General features: G+C 44.6%; 1 protein-coding gene across 1 annotated transcript in view; it reads right to left on the reverse strand.

Moving 5' to 3' along the window:
- Nucleotides 1-14132, reverse strand: part of ctnnal1 (catenin (cadherin-associated protein), alpha-like 1) — a 154992-nt gene extending 140860 nt beyond the window's left edge. Inside the window, exon 1 of the mRNA XM_079523291.1 lies at nucleotides 13496-14132. Coding sequence (XP_079379417.1) covers nucleotides 13496-13591 — 96 coding nt within the window. The 5' untranslated portion in view covers nucleotides 13592-14132. The remainder of the gene's footprint in view (nucleotides 1-13495) is intronic.
- Between the last annotated feature and the right edge of the window lie 398 nt (nucleotides 14133-14530).

Consider the following 14530-nt stretch of genomic DNA (forward strand, 5'->3'; position numbering starts at 1 on the left):
TCATGGTGGCCATTGGTGGGGGATTCCACACAGGCCAATTCCACACAGAACACAACACACCAACGAACGGACCACACATGAGAAACCTCACACAACTCACTCAACTTCTTGGGTTTCTCCCTCGAAACGAACGAAACTAATGCACTCGGAAAAAGAAAAGCGAAAGGAGGCAGACAACATGATTCCCCCTCCCCATCTGCCACACCACACACACATGTAATTTTAAATACGTTTATTCTACATTTCATTATAAATAAAGTGGTCAAAGTAAAAGGACACACGGACGTAGTGTGCGTAGTGTTTACTTTGTACGAGCAATGCACCAATGCATGCATGCGGCACGGCGTAATGAATCCTCCGTGCGGTTTGGCCCTGCATGAGGCCACCGCCATCCATTTGTCTTCATTATGATCTATAGAGGCTGGAGGAAGAGGATCTGTTAAGGCCTGCGGCTGCGTGCCGTGCGTCTGTCTGTCTGTCTGTCTGTCTGTCTGTCTAACAGCTTTACTCCACCTGCGTGTTTGTCATGTCACTCACTCCGCCGCTGGGCGATATTAGCCGGCACAACACAGCCTTAATGGCTGCTTCAATAAAACTTCATTTTGTCAAGGCGTCAAGTACAGAAAGGGGCAGACAATAATGGCAGAGCTTATACGAGAGTTGTTACGATGAGGAGCTTATGTGTATTGTTTGTTTTGTGTGTCAGCATTTTTGCTTTATTGGAACTATAGTTAGTTACCTGACGAAATGCCACCTTCCTCAGAAAATGGCCCAGTCAGGCCTTGCTGCCACTGAGCTTTTTGCTCGGTCAAAAATATTCAATTTAATCTGGTTTGTAAGCAAAATGATCAAAAGAGCAATGTTGAAAGTCTTCTTTTTTCCTAGCACTTCAGAAGGCAACAAAATAAACTGCAAGCACCACAGAAAACAGAACCGGAGCAAGCATGACAAACTCCACCACGCTAACAAACTCGGACAGCCAAGCGGATTTTCCGGAGCCAATTACGGCAGAAAATCTTTTAACCCATTTTGACCTGAGATCAGATTCTAAAAATGTCTTGTACATCCTGACAGTTTTCTGAAAAAGCTATGTTTCTATGTCAGTCGTTCTTCGATTTTTCAAAAATAGCAGACCTACAAGCTTGTAGCGCGCCACTCGGTGGCGCGCTATGAGCTTGTAGATCTGCTATTTTTCAATAGCTAAAGCATAACATAATGCTAACACCAAAAGGGGTTCCCGCCAAAAATGGGTTAAGAAACAACCCCCCCCCCCCCCTCCCCTTCAGCTTAGTGCTGCATAACGAAACGAACCCAGAGAGAGCCAGGCAGCAGCACAGCTACACAGAGCTACAGGAATCACAAGCCTAGCAGCGTGTCACAGGCGGTTAACTGTTCAGCAATCTGATCAAAGTCTCAGGTGTTTATTCCCTTTGGTTTCCCCTCGTTCCATTCCCACAAGTCTTTACCCCCCCGAACATCAGACCTCCTCCTCCTCCTCCTCCAACCAGCCACCCACCCATCAGCTCCCAGGCAGGGACCACCGTGACCGCGCCCAAGGCGGGCCTGGCATGTGTTCTAACCACGAACACACCTCAATTATCCCCGAAACCCTCGTGAACAGCACTATTATTTCCCTAAAATCACCACTTCAAAACAGTCATCAGATGGGGAGGGTGAGGAGGGAGGGGGGGATTAGATTATCCTTAATTACCTAGCGGCCGACTACGGGCCACATCACAGGTGCGTAGGAGGGGGATACGCGGCGGGAGACAAGCGTTCATTTAGCTTCCCACTCGCTCGGCGCGACGGCCATTAAGTTTTACGCCACCGCTGCCGCCGCCGCCACCACCCCGGCCCACCGACTGCAGCACGGAGGACACAGGAGGAGAAACCACCGCCACCACCCCGGCCCACTGACTGCAGCACGGAGGACACAGACAGGTGCAGGAGGAGAAACCACCGCCGCCGCCACCACCCCGGCCCACCGGCTGCAGCACGGAGGACACAGGTGCAGGAGGAGAAACCAACGGGGTGCATTATGTAATGTTGTTCACACCGACCGGGGTTGAGAACAGAACAACAGTGCTTGTGGTTGGGAGTAGGGTTGGGATTCGTTAGGATTTTAACGGTTCCGGATCCTTCCCGGATCCCTCTTAACGGTTCCGGTTCCTAACGGTTCCCTTAACGGATCCTAATATTATTTTTTCCCCTTTTTTTCTGACATAAATTATGCTTATATTATAACTAACCTAACCAAGTACATAATAAACACAAATTCATTAATTCAATTATTGAAAATGCACTTTACAATTATGAGGTGGCACTATTATTTAAACTTCACCACCACCTCCAGCAGCAGCTAGCCACCACAACAATATAATTGTTGCAATTTGTACTGTATATTGCAATTTGTACATTGCAATAATGATATTGTTTTGGTGACTAATGTTGTCTTTAATGTTCAGATTAATTTTATATGAAGTACCCCTTACCCTAATGGAAACAAGCCATAGTGCTTTCTTGGATTATAAAATCCTCTTAGCAGACCTTGTATTGAACTGTCAGGCTACGTTCCTGTGCTTTTTTCTGCAAACTGTTTATAAAGTAATCAATCTATGGAGGTATATGCACCTAAAGGCTGGGCTCTCAACAGTCACGCGATTAATTTAGAGCCAAATCAAAAGCAGTTGAGTTGCTTATAAGTTGTAAAAATACGTGCAGACAAATTGATTTGGCTCTATAGTTAACGTGATTCATAAAATATCAGACAGAAAGACGTCGAGTCATTGGCGTTCTAAATTAACACCATTGACAACAGTTGTACAATACGCCTAATGAAAAGCTCTGTAGACGTTAGTTTTCTAGCCTGGGGAAAGTAAACCAGCCTTGCATCATCCTCGTCCCCCGTCGGCTGTGGTGGAGCTGCGGGGAGAGCGGGCACGGCTTTCCGCATGGCTCACAAACGCGATGTGCACTCGTGTAGGCATATTGATTTTGAGATGTTTCTCAATGTGGACGTGGTACAAGTTGCAACAACCTTTGCAACTATAGCATCAAATGTATTGCACTTTGCGTGCTCAGCCTCAGTCATTTCCCTCTCTGTTAATATAACCACACTTTGGAGATCTCTTCGACATACTGTCCCACTGTCCCACTCGCTCCGCGGCGGTCGCTGAATGCACAGACAGAACAGTGGGCGTATCCTCCCAGACCTCACTCACTCACGTAGGTGGGGTGACGTCACCCCAGGCTCTGCTTGCATGCAAGCAGACACAGCGGAGCTAAATGACGACTGATGAGAACCGTTTGTGGAACCGTTAATAAAAAAACGATGGAACCGGCTCCGGATCCGCAATGTCGGAACCGGGTCTGAAATGGACCCGGTTCCGAATCCCAACCCTAGTTGGGAGTGAGAGTGAGAGGAAAGGGGAGAGGGGGGGGGGGGGGGGGGGCCTTGTTGTTTTGTTTTGTTGTGTTGTGTTTTCAAAAGGGCAAGTTGGTCACAATGATGAATGACTACAGCTGAGAGCCAGGTAGGTAAGTTTATACGAAAAGGCCACACGCAAGCATGTATACGACACGCGCACTCACACGCATGCACGCAAACAGATGCGCTAGAAAAGGCCAGGGCTCGCACAGAAGCAAGTCATGGAGTAGACTGATCCAGCTTGCCCGGTTTGTGGTGGTCCTATCATGTATTCAGTTCATTAACGGTAGGGTTTTAAGACAAGTGGTTAATACAATAATTGACACAACTGGTGGTTGTGGTTGGTCTACCACTACCAGTGCCCAAAAGGTAGATCGCAATCTACCAGTAGATCGCAAAATCCAAGTGCATTAGTCTTATTATGTAATGTCCAAAGCTCCCTCAGGTACATAATATTTAAACTATTTTCAGCAATGGTATAATTTTTTTCCCCAGTTGTCGAGTTGGTCATTTTGAAAGTAGCTCTCAAATCAAAAAAAGTGTGAGCATCCCTGGCTCTACCTCTTATTGAGAAATCTACATCCTGTGGTTGAGGTAGAACTGGCTGATAAAAGCTATTGCATGAATATGAAGGTCAAAGTGCAAAAACCGTATGCGAAATATCCTCTCTGCCCAAACTGGCTTTCTGATAATGGCTCTACAGCAGTGGTTCTCAACCTCAGTCAGGGCCCACTTGAACATCTCAAACGTGTTGGCGGGCCGGCTGGGCCACTTAACAGCCGGCTGTCTGTCTGTCGCACGCAGGCCAGCGCAGGCCAGCTTGCAGATGTGCTCTTCCCCAGGTGCATAACGTACAGAATATAACGCAGGCTTCAGGGTGACTGTCAGACAGAGACGGACCAGACAGAAACTCACACACAGAGGCTGATAAGGCCAGGCGAGTCAACATGAAGCACCACAAAAACAAACGTTTATGACGCCTGTGTGTGTGTGTGTACAGTGCACGGAGCTGGGAGTATCCCATGCCTATAATTACACCCTGGTGGGAGGGAGGGGAGCTGATAACGCAGGTCAGACAGCGGAACAGGACAGCAGAGGAGCGGAGAGGACAGAGACACACACACACACACACACACACACACACACACACACACACACACACACACACACACACACACACACACACACACACACACACACACACACACACACACACACACACACACACACACACACACACACACACACACACACACACACACACACACACACACACACACACACACACGAAACGCATCGCCCACCAGTGTTGATTTTGTTCGACTAAAACTGACGAAAAATGTTCGTCGGCTACCTTTTTTTCTCTGACGAGAACAAAATTTAAACTAAGCTATCGTGACTAGATACATTGACGATGTATACATTGACGCCCTAAAAAATATTTTTTCCGACTATAGATTAAGGTCGACTAAAATCACATGATTTTTAATAGAATTCTATTCAAAAGACTGACTAAAACTAAATCAATATTTGCTGTAAAAATCAACACGGCAGGAGAGTGAGACCCACACTGAACACACCAAAAGGAAACGTCTCTCTCTCTCTCCCTCCCCCTCCTCTCTGACGCTGCTTTTTTCATTTCCTCTTTGATTCTTATCCAGTGTCCGTTCAAACACATTCGCACACACACAATCACAGAATCCATCTATACACAATAAACACAATACAGCCCCATACAATCTATGACCTCCACAAACACACACACACACACACACACAACGAGCGGATAGAAAGAGAAAACACCAGTGGTATATGTTCTGAAAGGCTAGTGGGACGTAGCCGTAGTCGTCACTGTTGCCAGGGGGACTGTACGTGATGTATGAAAAATGACACAAGACAATGTGGAGAACACGTCCGTCCACCACACGTGTGTCACATAGGCCTACAGTATGTATCTTGGGATACAGAATCTTGGGATCCACATACTGTAGAAAGCACATGGTTCCAATTATCTCACGCATCATCTTCATGTAAATGGTAAATGGTGCATTCATATAGCACCTGTATCGAAGGCGCTTTACGTGTGCACACTCACATTCATAAAATACACCGATGGCGGAGGAAACCATGCAAGGCACCAATTAAGCCTGCTCATCGGGAGCAATTAGGGGGTTCAGGAGTGTTGCTCAAGGACACTTCGACACAAACTCAGGGGGAGCCCGGGATCGAACTGGGAACCTTCTGGTTCCCAACCGGCAACTCTACCCCTGAGCCACCGCCGCCCCATGTGACCAGCAGCTTGTGTGGCATCTCTCGTCTATGACGTATTATTACGTATGACAGGTTTCAGTACAATCACAGCAACCCATATAGACTTTGTAACTAAGTTAAAATGTTTATGATTGTACGATGGAGTATGATATGATGTGGGGTATGCATGATTGGGGTACTTCTGTTGTGGCCTATAGTGGCAGCGTGCTTACAAAGTTTGCGCTGATCGCTCCAAGTTTAATTGCAATTATTTGAAATAATCACAATTATTTTGTCATAATCGTCATAATTGTAAAACTTTGTTCAAAAAAAAGCCACTTGTTCCAATGCCCCCCCTCCTCCTGTCTAAAATAGCTAAAATCGCTATAACAAAGTTGTCCTTTAAGCGTTAGTGGTCTAGGTTAATAATACACTCATACACACACACAATGCACACATATATCCATCTTTAGTGTTCTCCAAAGGGGCACAGGTTCAGGTTGGAGTGAATTCCCTGCATACATAACAGATTTCTTACCATCATACACTCCATCCAGAACATTAAGATCCTCAACAGCAGGTTTACTAACCACAAAAGGAAAAAAGAAACCACGAAAGAAAATAGGAGAGGCCGAATTCTCTTTTTATGCACCAAAATTATGGAACACAATTCCTCAGGAGGCCAACTCCACCAACATTTTCAAACTAAAACACACCTCTTCAGATTAGCCTTCTCCACCCTACCGTAGCACTTTATTGAGGCTTCCCATCATGTATTCTATTATTATTATTAATTATTTATTTATTTTCTTTAACAAATACCTTAAATGCTTGACCTTCTCATGCCTATTTTTATCTCGATGTCTGACTGTATGCACATTCACTGTCTTGTCTTGTCTTGCATTGTGTTTGATATAACCTATGACCTAACTGTAAAGCACTTGATGTATGTCCTGCCTGTGAAGCACTTTGAACTGCAACCCTGTATGAAAGGTGCTATATAAATAAAGCTTATTATTATTATTATTATTATTATTATATTATATTATATTATTCATGTGAACCAGCGCCAGCTATAGGTTGAGCTTCTCTCAGCTGGGAGGAGGTGGAGGAGGAGGAGGGCAGGGTGGCGTGCCTCTGGAAGTTTGCTGCTGTTGCATGAATAATAGATGAGGACCACGTAGTAGGATATGGTAGATTTATAGTGTATGCTTTGCTTTGAGGAGGAGATGTGCTCTCGTACTTCTGTTGTCTGTTGTGTTTCAAGGTTGAACACGGCAGCAGCTAGTCACGTACACCCTGTTCTAGACCACCGTTTCAAAGCAGCAACCATCGCAGGCAGCAAAACAATAGTTAACACCCTTTTTGGTGTTTTAAGCATAATGTTATACTTTAGCTGTTGAAAAATAGCAGATATACAAGCTCATAGCGTGGCACCAGATCTGCTATTTTCCTAAAATCTTGAAAATGTGGCGCAAATCTTTGAATATATATTATTTTCAGAGTGAACGTTTTTAACTCAAATCTTTGCTTCTAGGGGGGCGTCCCTGGAAAAACATATTTTCAGATGGGTGGTCCGCAGCCAAATACAGATATTTCTGGGGGTCCTTGACGTGAATAAAGTTGAGCACCACTGACATAGACACATAGGTTTTTCAGAAAACTGTCATGAATCTCATGATTCTTGGAAAGTTCATAATATGATTTGTTGTTTAAAGGGATAGTTCAGATTTTTTGAACTTAAGTTGTATGAAATACTTGCCATTAATATAGTGGTTGCAACTGTATTAATTGATTGCCCGAGTCCTGTGGTGGGAGTTCTGCTCTGGTTTTGGTGAAATATCAAGTAGTTCCGGTCATTTTGTGGGGGGCACTGGGGCCACGCAGTAAAAGTAAATGAATCCACAAAACTAACGTCATTTGTATTGTTGACCTATTTCTAAAATATTAGTGCAACTTCCGTTCTTTTTTTACCCCTCTATCACACAGAACTATGTTTTTTGTGTTCATATCACTACGCCCAAAAAATAGTTCCATGTGATAGAGGCATCAAAGTTGAACGAAAGTCGCGCTAATATTTTAGAAATAGGTCAACAATACAAATTACGTTCGTTTTGTGGATTAATTTACTTTTACTGCGTGGCCCCAGTGCCCCCCACAAAATGACCGGAACTACTTAATATTGACCAAAACCAGAGCAGAACTCCCACCATGGGACTCGGGCAATCAATTAATACAGTTGCAACCACTATATTAATGGCAAGTATTTCATACAACTTAAGTTAAAAAAAATCTGAACTATCCCTTTAACCTTGTTCTGTACAGCACTTTGGAACCCTGTTTTGAAAGGTGCTATAAAGTTCATTATCATTTGGAAGACATTTGCAGAATTTGGTCTCAGGTCTAAATAGGTTAACTAAATGTACAAAGACTGTAAAGCTGCTATTATCCGCAGCTTTTGTGTCTTACTTGGGGACGGAACCCGGGTCGTTCCCCCCAAAATCTCTATCCCCGTAGAGCAGTGGGTGGTAAAAATCATATTGTTTTGCTAATTATTTGGGGGCACACTAGCAACATCCTCACGGTCATGGTTGCTCTAAAATACTGATTGGTCCAAATACATTTGTATTCACAAAAAAAGAAAAGGTTTACAAGGATTGTGGCTTTACATTTTTTTACAATCCTAACTAGTAAACTTTTTGTGTTCATCATAATAGCTAGTCCATTCATTTGCATGACTGTATCACTGTTTAGCGACCGTCAGCTCATCGATTATCCCATTTTGACCTGAGATCAGATTCTAAAAATGTCTTCTACATCCTGATAGTTTTCTGAAAAAGCTATGTTTCTATGTCAGTCGTTCTTCGATTTTTCAAAAATAGCAGACCTACAAGCTCGTAGCGCGCCACTCGGTGGCGCGCTATGAGCTTGTAGATCTGCTATTTTTCAATAGCTAAAGCATAACATGATGCTAACACCAAAAGGGGTTCCCGCCCAAAATGGATTATTAGGACTATGATCAGTGCTATTATGATGCTAATTAGGACTAATTCATTAGGACTAATGTTCCCCAACACCGACAAGTGACAACATTCCTCCCTGGCTCAATGACTGTGGTCTTTTTAAGACCGTTGAGTGACAATTTAAGACCGGCTCCCTTTGTCTTTTTAAGTCTGTTGTAAGTAAATCAGTGTAAAAGCTTTTTAATTAAATTTAACATCAGCGCGGACACACTGACAGTGAAATGGGGAAGAGAAGATTCACAAGATTTCACAATAAAAACACAATATAATAAAATAATTGCGTAACTAGGCCAGATGAGCACTTTATCGGCTATTTGAAAATAGCCGATCTACAAGCTCACATGCAGCGAAGATCGCATTGTTTTAAAAAAAAATCACACCTGTGTGAACTGAGTGGTGCAATTCCCCCAAACCCCCCCCCCCCCCCCCCCTCTCTCTCTCTCTGTCTCTCATTAGCAGGCAACAGTGCAGCACTATCTCTCTCTCTCTGTGTTTCTGGCACAACAGCGCCACTTTTGCCCCTACTGGTACTCATAGTCACACACAGTCACATAGTCACATAGGTTAACACGGACATTGCTGTTCCTTGGAGTGGTTGCACCACTAAAAAAAAACCTCTTGAAATAATATATTTGGAACAGTTTTGAAACACAAATGCTCCCTTTTACAAAATATTTTCAGGAAAATGTTTGAGAACCACGTGGTTTAAATAATATATTTTAGTTTTTAATGAATCAAGCCTAAAAAATAAGCAAAACACAAACAAGGCCAAAAGAAAAAACGCAACCCAACCTGCATCTATCTATCGATTGCAACTTTACAGAAAAAGAAGCCCAAAGTCGCTTATAATAAGCAGACACATGGCAACACTGAAGGAGACTGAGGTTAGGGACGGGTTAGGGTTAGTAATGTCCAGCATACAGTGCATACGTTCACCCGTGACTACTGGGTTGGTCTTGCTGGATGCATGGGCCAACCCCTAGCATCTATGCATGTCAGAAGCAGTAGAGGGCTGATTTCACCCCCGTGCACATGAGGGAGGAAAGCCAAAGCAATGCAGGCTTTTCACTGACAGGTCACAGCGGGGCTGGGCGGCAGTGGCGGGAAACTCCTCCGGATCACGTCGGATGGTATGAACCTATTGTCTCTGGACCCCCGTTAACCTGCCGGTGAGCTGACCCCCTCCTCCCCTCCTTATCCTCCAGTGAATGGAGACTATAGGTCATTTTACTTTACAGGACTGCGAAGCCCTAACCATTCTGCTCAAAAGCTGACATTAGCATTTATATTATAGGGGTGACGGTCGCTTCCCTATTCAAGCCCATTACAGCAGCCACAGTTCTCAAAAAGCAGAAGCCTCTCTCAATTATTTATGTAATGCAGTCAGTCAGTGGTTTTCCAAACTTTCTAGCTGGAGACCCAAAGGGGAAATGTGATGTCTCCCCGGGATCCAACCCACTGAGCATTTTATAGGCTATTAGAAGTCTAAATTACCATCTAAAAATGGGTTATAAATGGTCTAAAAAACAGCAAATCAACGTCTAAGCTAAGCTTAAAAAAAACCTTTCATTTTTCGACCAGTTATAACCCATCTTTAGACGGACATCTTAGCCGACTATCGCAAGCTCACAGCCCACTGAGCAACTTCCATTGAAATGAATAGTGTGGGCTGTCCGCCCCCACTATTTTCACTACTTTCAGTGGGAAAGTAGTGAAAGTAACAGATCTACAAGCTCACAGCCCACTGAGCAACTTCCATTGAAATGAATAGTGTGGGCTGTCCGCCCCCACTATTTTCACTACTTTCAGTGGGAAAGTAGTGAAAGTAACAGATCTACAAGCTCACAGCCCACTGAGCAACTTCCATTGAAATGAATAGTGTGGGCGTGGGCTGTCCGCCCTCTAGTTTATATACAACTCTATGGGTACCGTAGGAGAGATAACAAGCCAACGATCAAAATAACAATATTATTCTACATTCTCTAATGATAATGAGTTCTCTGTAGACTTCTTGTAAATTAAGTAATGCAGACGTTTAACAATAATTTAACGCTTGAGCATGACCTTACGGAAATGATTAATTATCTATATCTTTCTGTAGCTCCAGACTACATCAAATGCTGGATATGTGATAACTTTCTCAAGCTAAATGAGGATAAGACTAAGTGGACTAAGTGGTCCACAGTTCTCTGTGGTGGTCCCCGGACCACTGGTTGAGAACCATGGGAGGCATGGACCTGCACGCCTCCCATGTTGTTAAGATAAGATTAGAATAGATAGGACTTCACTTGTAAATCAAGGGGAGTTCATGTTGTTAGAACAGACATAGTACAGAGACGGGGTAGACGTGAGATACAGAGTGGGATGTTATGACACAGGGAACATCATCGCTGTACATAGAAGCTGGTAAACTGATTGAATTAGGCCGAATTTGATACTTTGTTGTACAACAGTGCGACAGCGCAACAGTGGAAAATAAATCACACCCGTGTGAACTGAGTGGTGCAACTCCCCTCTCCCCTCTCCCAGGCAACAGTGCAGCACTATCTCTCTCTCTCCGTTTCTGGCACAACAGCGCCACTTTTGCCCCTACTGGTACTCATAGTCACATACATAGTCACATAGGTTAACACGGACATTGCTGTTCCTTGGAGTGGTTGCACCACTCAAAAATAGCTACAATCGCACAGCTTGTAGATCTACCATTTCTAACATTATCATGTAGGTTGAAAGTGGTTTACCAAAACTGTATATATGCCTACTGTGTATATATAAGAGACGAGAAGAGAAAATAAGTTGATATACTAATACAGCCTATACAGGGAGAGGGGTTCACCTAACATGCACCATATATTGTGACGCAGTTCCAACTGGGCTATGAACGGATGCACAGCATGCAGCCTACACAGAAGAGCAGCGCTGACACACAACAGCAAGACGTGTGAACTGCTGTGATAAAAGGCCAATGGAATACAACCACCCTAAGGACTACTAGCCATTGTGTTTCCTGTGTTACCGAGTAGACCTCTGACATTTGAGAGAACCACTGGTGGACATGGACCTGCATGACTGCACGTCATATAAAGTTATAGTTAATGTCCTACTATTTGTCACATACGTTGCTGTATATGTGAGAGATTTGTTCTCCGCGTTTGAACCATCTCTTGGATGGTTGGTGAGCCACAGCCGTGCCACGCTCGGGAATCATGTGTAGTTGATCTAACCACGCCAATCCAACCCTTGATGCCGAGTGCGTGCCACGCTCGGGAATCATGTGTAGTTGATCTAACCCCGCCAGTCCAACCCTTGATGCCGAGTGCCAAGCAGGGTGCCACTCCAATGCACAGGGACACACATCCCTGGCCTGGCTGGCTGGGCCCGAGCACGGAAATAGCGTTTTTTCACCACCAAGTGTCACTGTTGCACAGTCTCTCACACATACATGTACAGATGCACACCACCACTCAGTTCAGACAGGTCTGATTTTTACAGTTTTTTGACCCGGCCAGGGATCGAACCCCGACCTCCCAGTTTCAAGGCGGACACTCAAACCACAAGGCCACTGAGATGGTGCCAATATAAACACTATCTGTACCGAGTAGACCTGACATATACAGCACTGTCTGCACACGTAAACAGAGCTGCTAACCTCTAAACACATTTGAAATCTGAGGCTTTTTGTATACTATTCTAAACAGAGTGGGGGAAAATGCTGCTAACCGTCCCAAAAGTGACTGCAAAATACTGAAACATGTATCTGCAATTTGTTTCAAAAAGCTTTATATGCCTACACTTGCCAACATGTGTCACAATGTGACAGCTCTGTTCAACACAATGCTGTGTCCCCTGGCTCCAACTGTACATATTACTTTCAACATGTTTCTTCCTTAAATTGTCCTTTAGCCTATCATGCTCTTTTGACACTTGCTTTGGCAATCCAAACTAATTTCCCTCATGCCAACAAACAAAGCTCATTTGAATTGAATGGACACAACCAACAGCAGACAGTGGTGGCTACTGTAGGCTACTGTTGCTGTGTTGAAGAGGAAACGGGAGGGGGGTATAGCCTACTATTCATCATTGTGCAGCAGCGTGGCCCCCAGGGGCCCCTTTAATCTGTACCATGTTTATTGAAAAACAAAACACGTGCGTCAAAGTGGCCTAATTAAAAGGGGGGTGGGTCCGTTTTAGTTTGAACTTGAAGAAGAGAGAGTTGTGGTGGTTGGAGAACAGAAAGCATTCAGCTGATGATGATTCACCAAAACGTCTCTTATAGTTTAATGCCTGCTAGTAAACTTTCAGATTGATGTACTGAGGCAGTATAACCACCAACCAAACGTCAACAATAGCCTCCATTGTAATAACATAAGAAACGCAATCTGGTTTTGTTGCGGCCAAACACGCCTTGATGTTGTGACTGTTGTCGGTTACTTTTGTATCAACTTTATTTACCCCAAAGTTACTTTACTGACGAGTTTAATTTTCTCTCTCTCTCTCCCCCAGCATGTGACAGGCTTGCATGCAGCACGAGACACCGACGTAAACAAGCAGCAGATGTAACTTAAAGTGCATTAAAAAAAATGCACCAGCGTTATTACATTGACTTTAAAAAGCCTTATTATGTCTGACAACTCAACTTGCACGCCAAGTTTTTCCCACTCGAACAAGAGGCGACATTGTTGTTGTTTCTTTTAACAATGGCGCAATAAGTAGCCCTACACATCAACTCCTCCAGTCCGTGAAGCTCGTCTCACACAGTAGTAAAAGATTGTTAAAAGTTAAAACACAAACTCACCTGTGAAACCAGAGGAATGAGCGTCTGCTCCACCGAGCGGGTCTTGATCTCCAGCCCGGAATCAAAGTTGGTGCCGCCGCACGGAGACGAAGCCATTCCCGCCGATTAATAATAACACTGCCTGAGCTCCAGAGTACTACAGACCACCAGACCAGACCAGACCCCCCGAGCCTCCTTCCTTCCACATGCACTGAATGCAACCAGAGAGAGAGAGTTGTGTTGTGTCTTTCTTCTCCTAAATCTCCACCTCCTCCACGCACAGACCAGCCCTCCTGCTGCACCTTGCTGCTGCTGCTGCTCGCCGTTCAGCCCTCTCCTGAACCCGTTCAGAGACTAGTGTTTTGTGTGTATGCTTCTTCTTCAGACTTCAGTCAGTTCTCTGTCTGTCTGGTGGGATCTGGGATGGAGGTGGTGGCGAGCTTTGGTCTTCCTTTTACTAGTTCTACCCCGCCGGAGTCGAGTGCCTCTGATTTCTGGAACAAGCACACACACACACAACACACACACACTCGGCGGGTTTTTTTTAATCCCCCCCTCCACTCTCCCTCTCTCTCGATCGCTCGCTGAGCCGGGGGCTGGGGCTCTGTGTGTGTGTGTGTGTGTGTGTGTGTGTGTGTGTGCGTGCGTGCATGCCTAGTGCCTGAGTTCCGTGCGTCTGCCTGGCTGCTTGCTAAATGTCCATGGAGTTTATTCAGCCACGGAGAGGAGGAGAGAGGACTGCAGCAGCGTGCGCACGCACGCACGCGCGCACGCACACACACACACGCCATTTAAAGATTGTCCACGGCAATTGACTTTAATGTGCTGCCTGTATAACATAACAATGGGCAGATAAATGACATTAGCTCCATGGTAATAATGTTATAGGGTACTTAATATTGTTACTTATGGGCCTATTTGAAATGACTAGTGCAGTGTAGTGTGGTTCTCAAAGTGCCTGGGCGGCCCACGGGCACACATTAGTTAATAGGCCTACCAGCATCAAAATCTATTTAACCACTGACTCTATTTGTACTTTGGGATATATTCAAAAAT

Source organism: Electrona antarctica, assembly GCF_951216825.1.
Source record: "Electrona antarctica genome assembly, chromosome: 15".
Classification (NCBI taxonomy): Eukaryota; Metazoa; Chordata; class Actinopteri; order Myctophiformes; family Myctophidae; genus Electrona; species Electrona antarctica.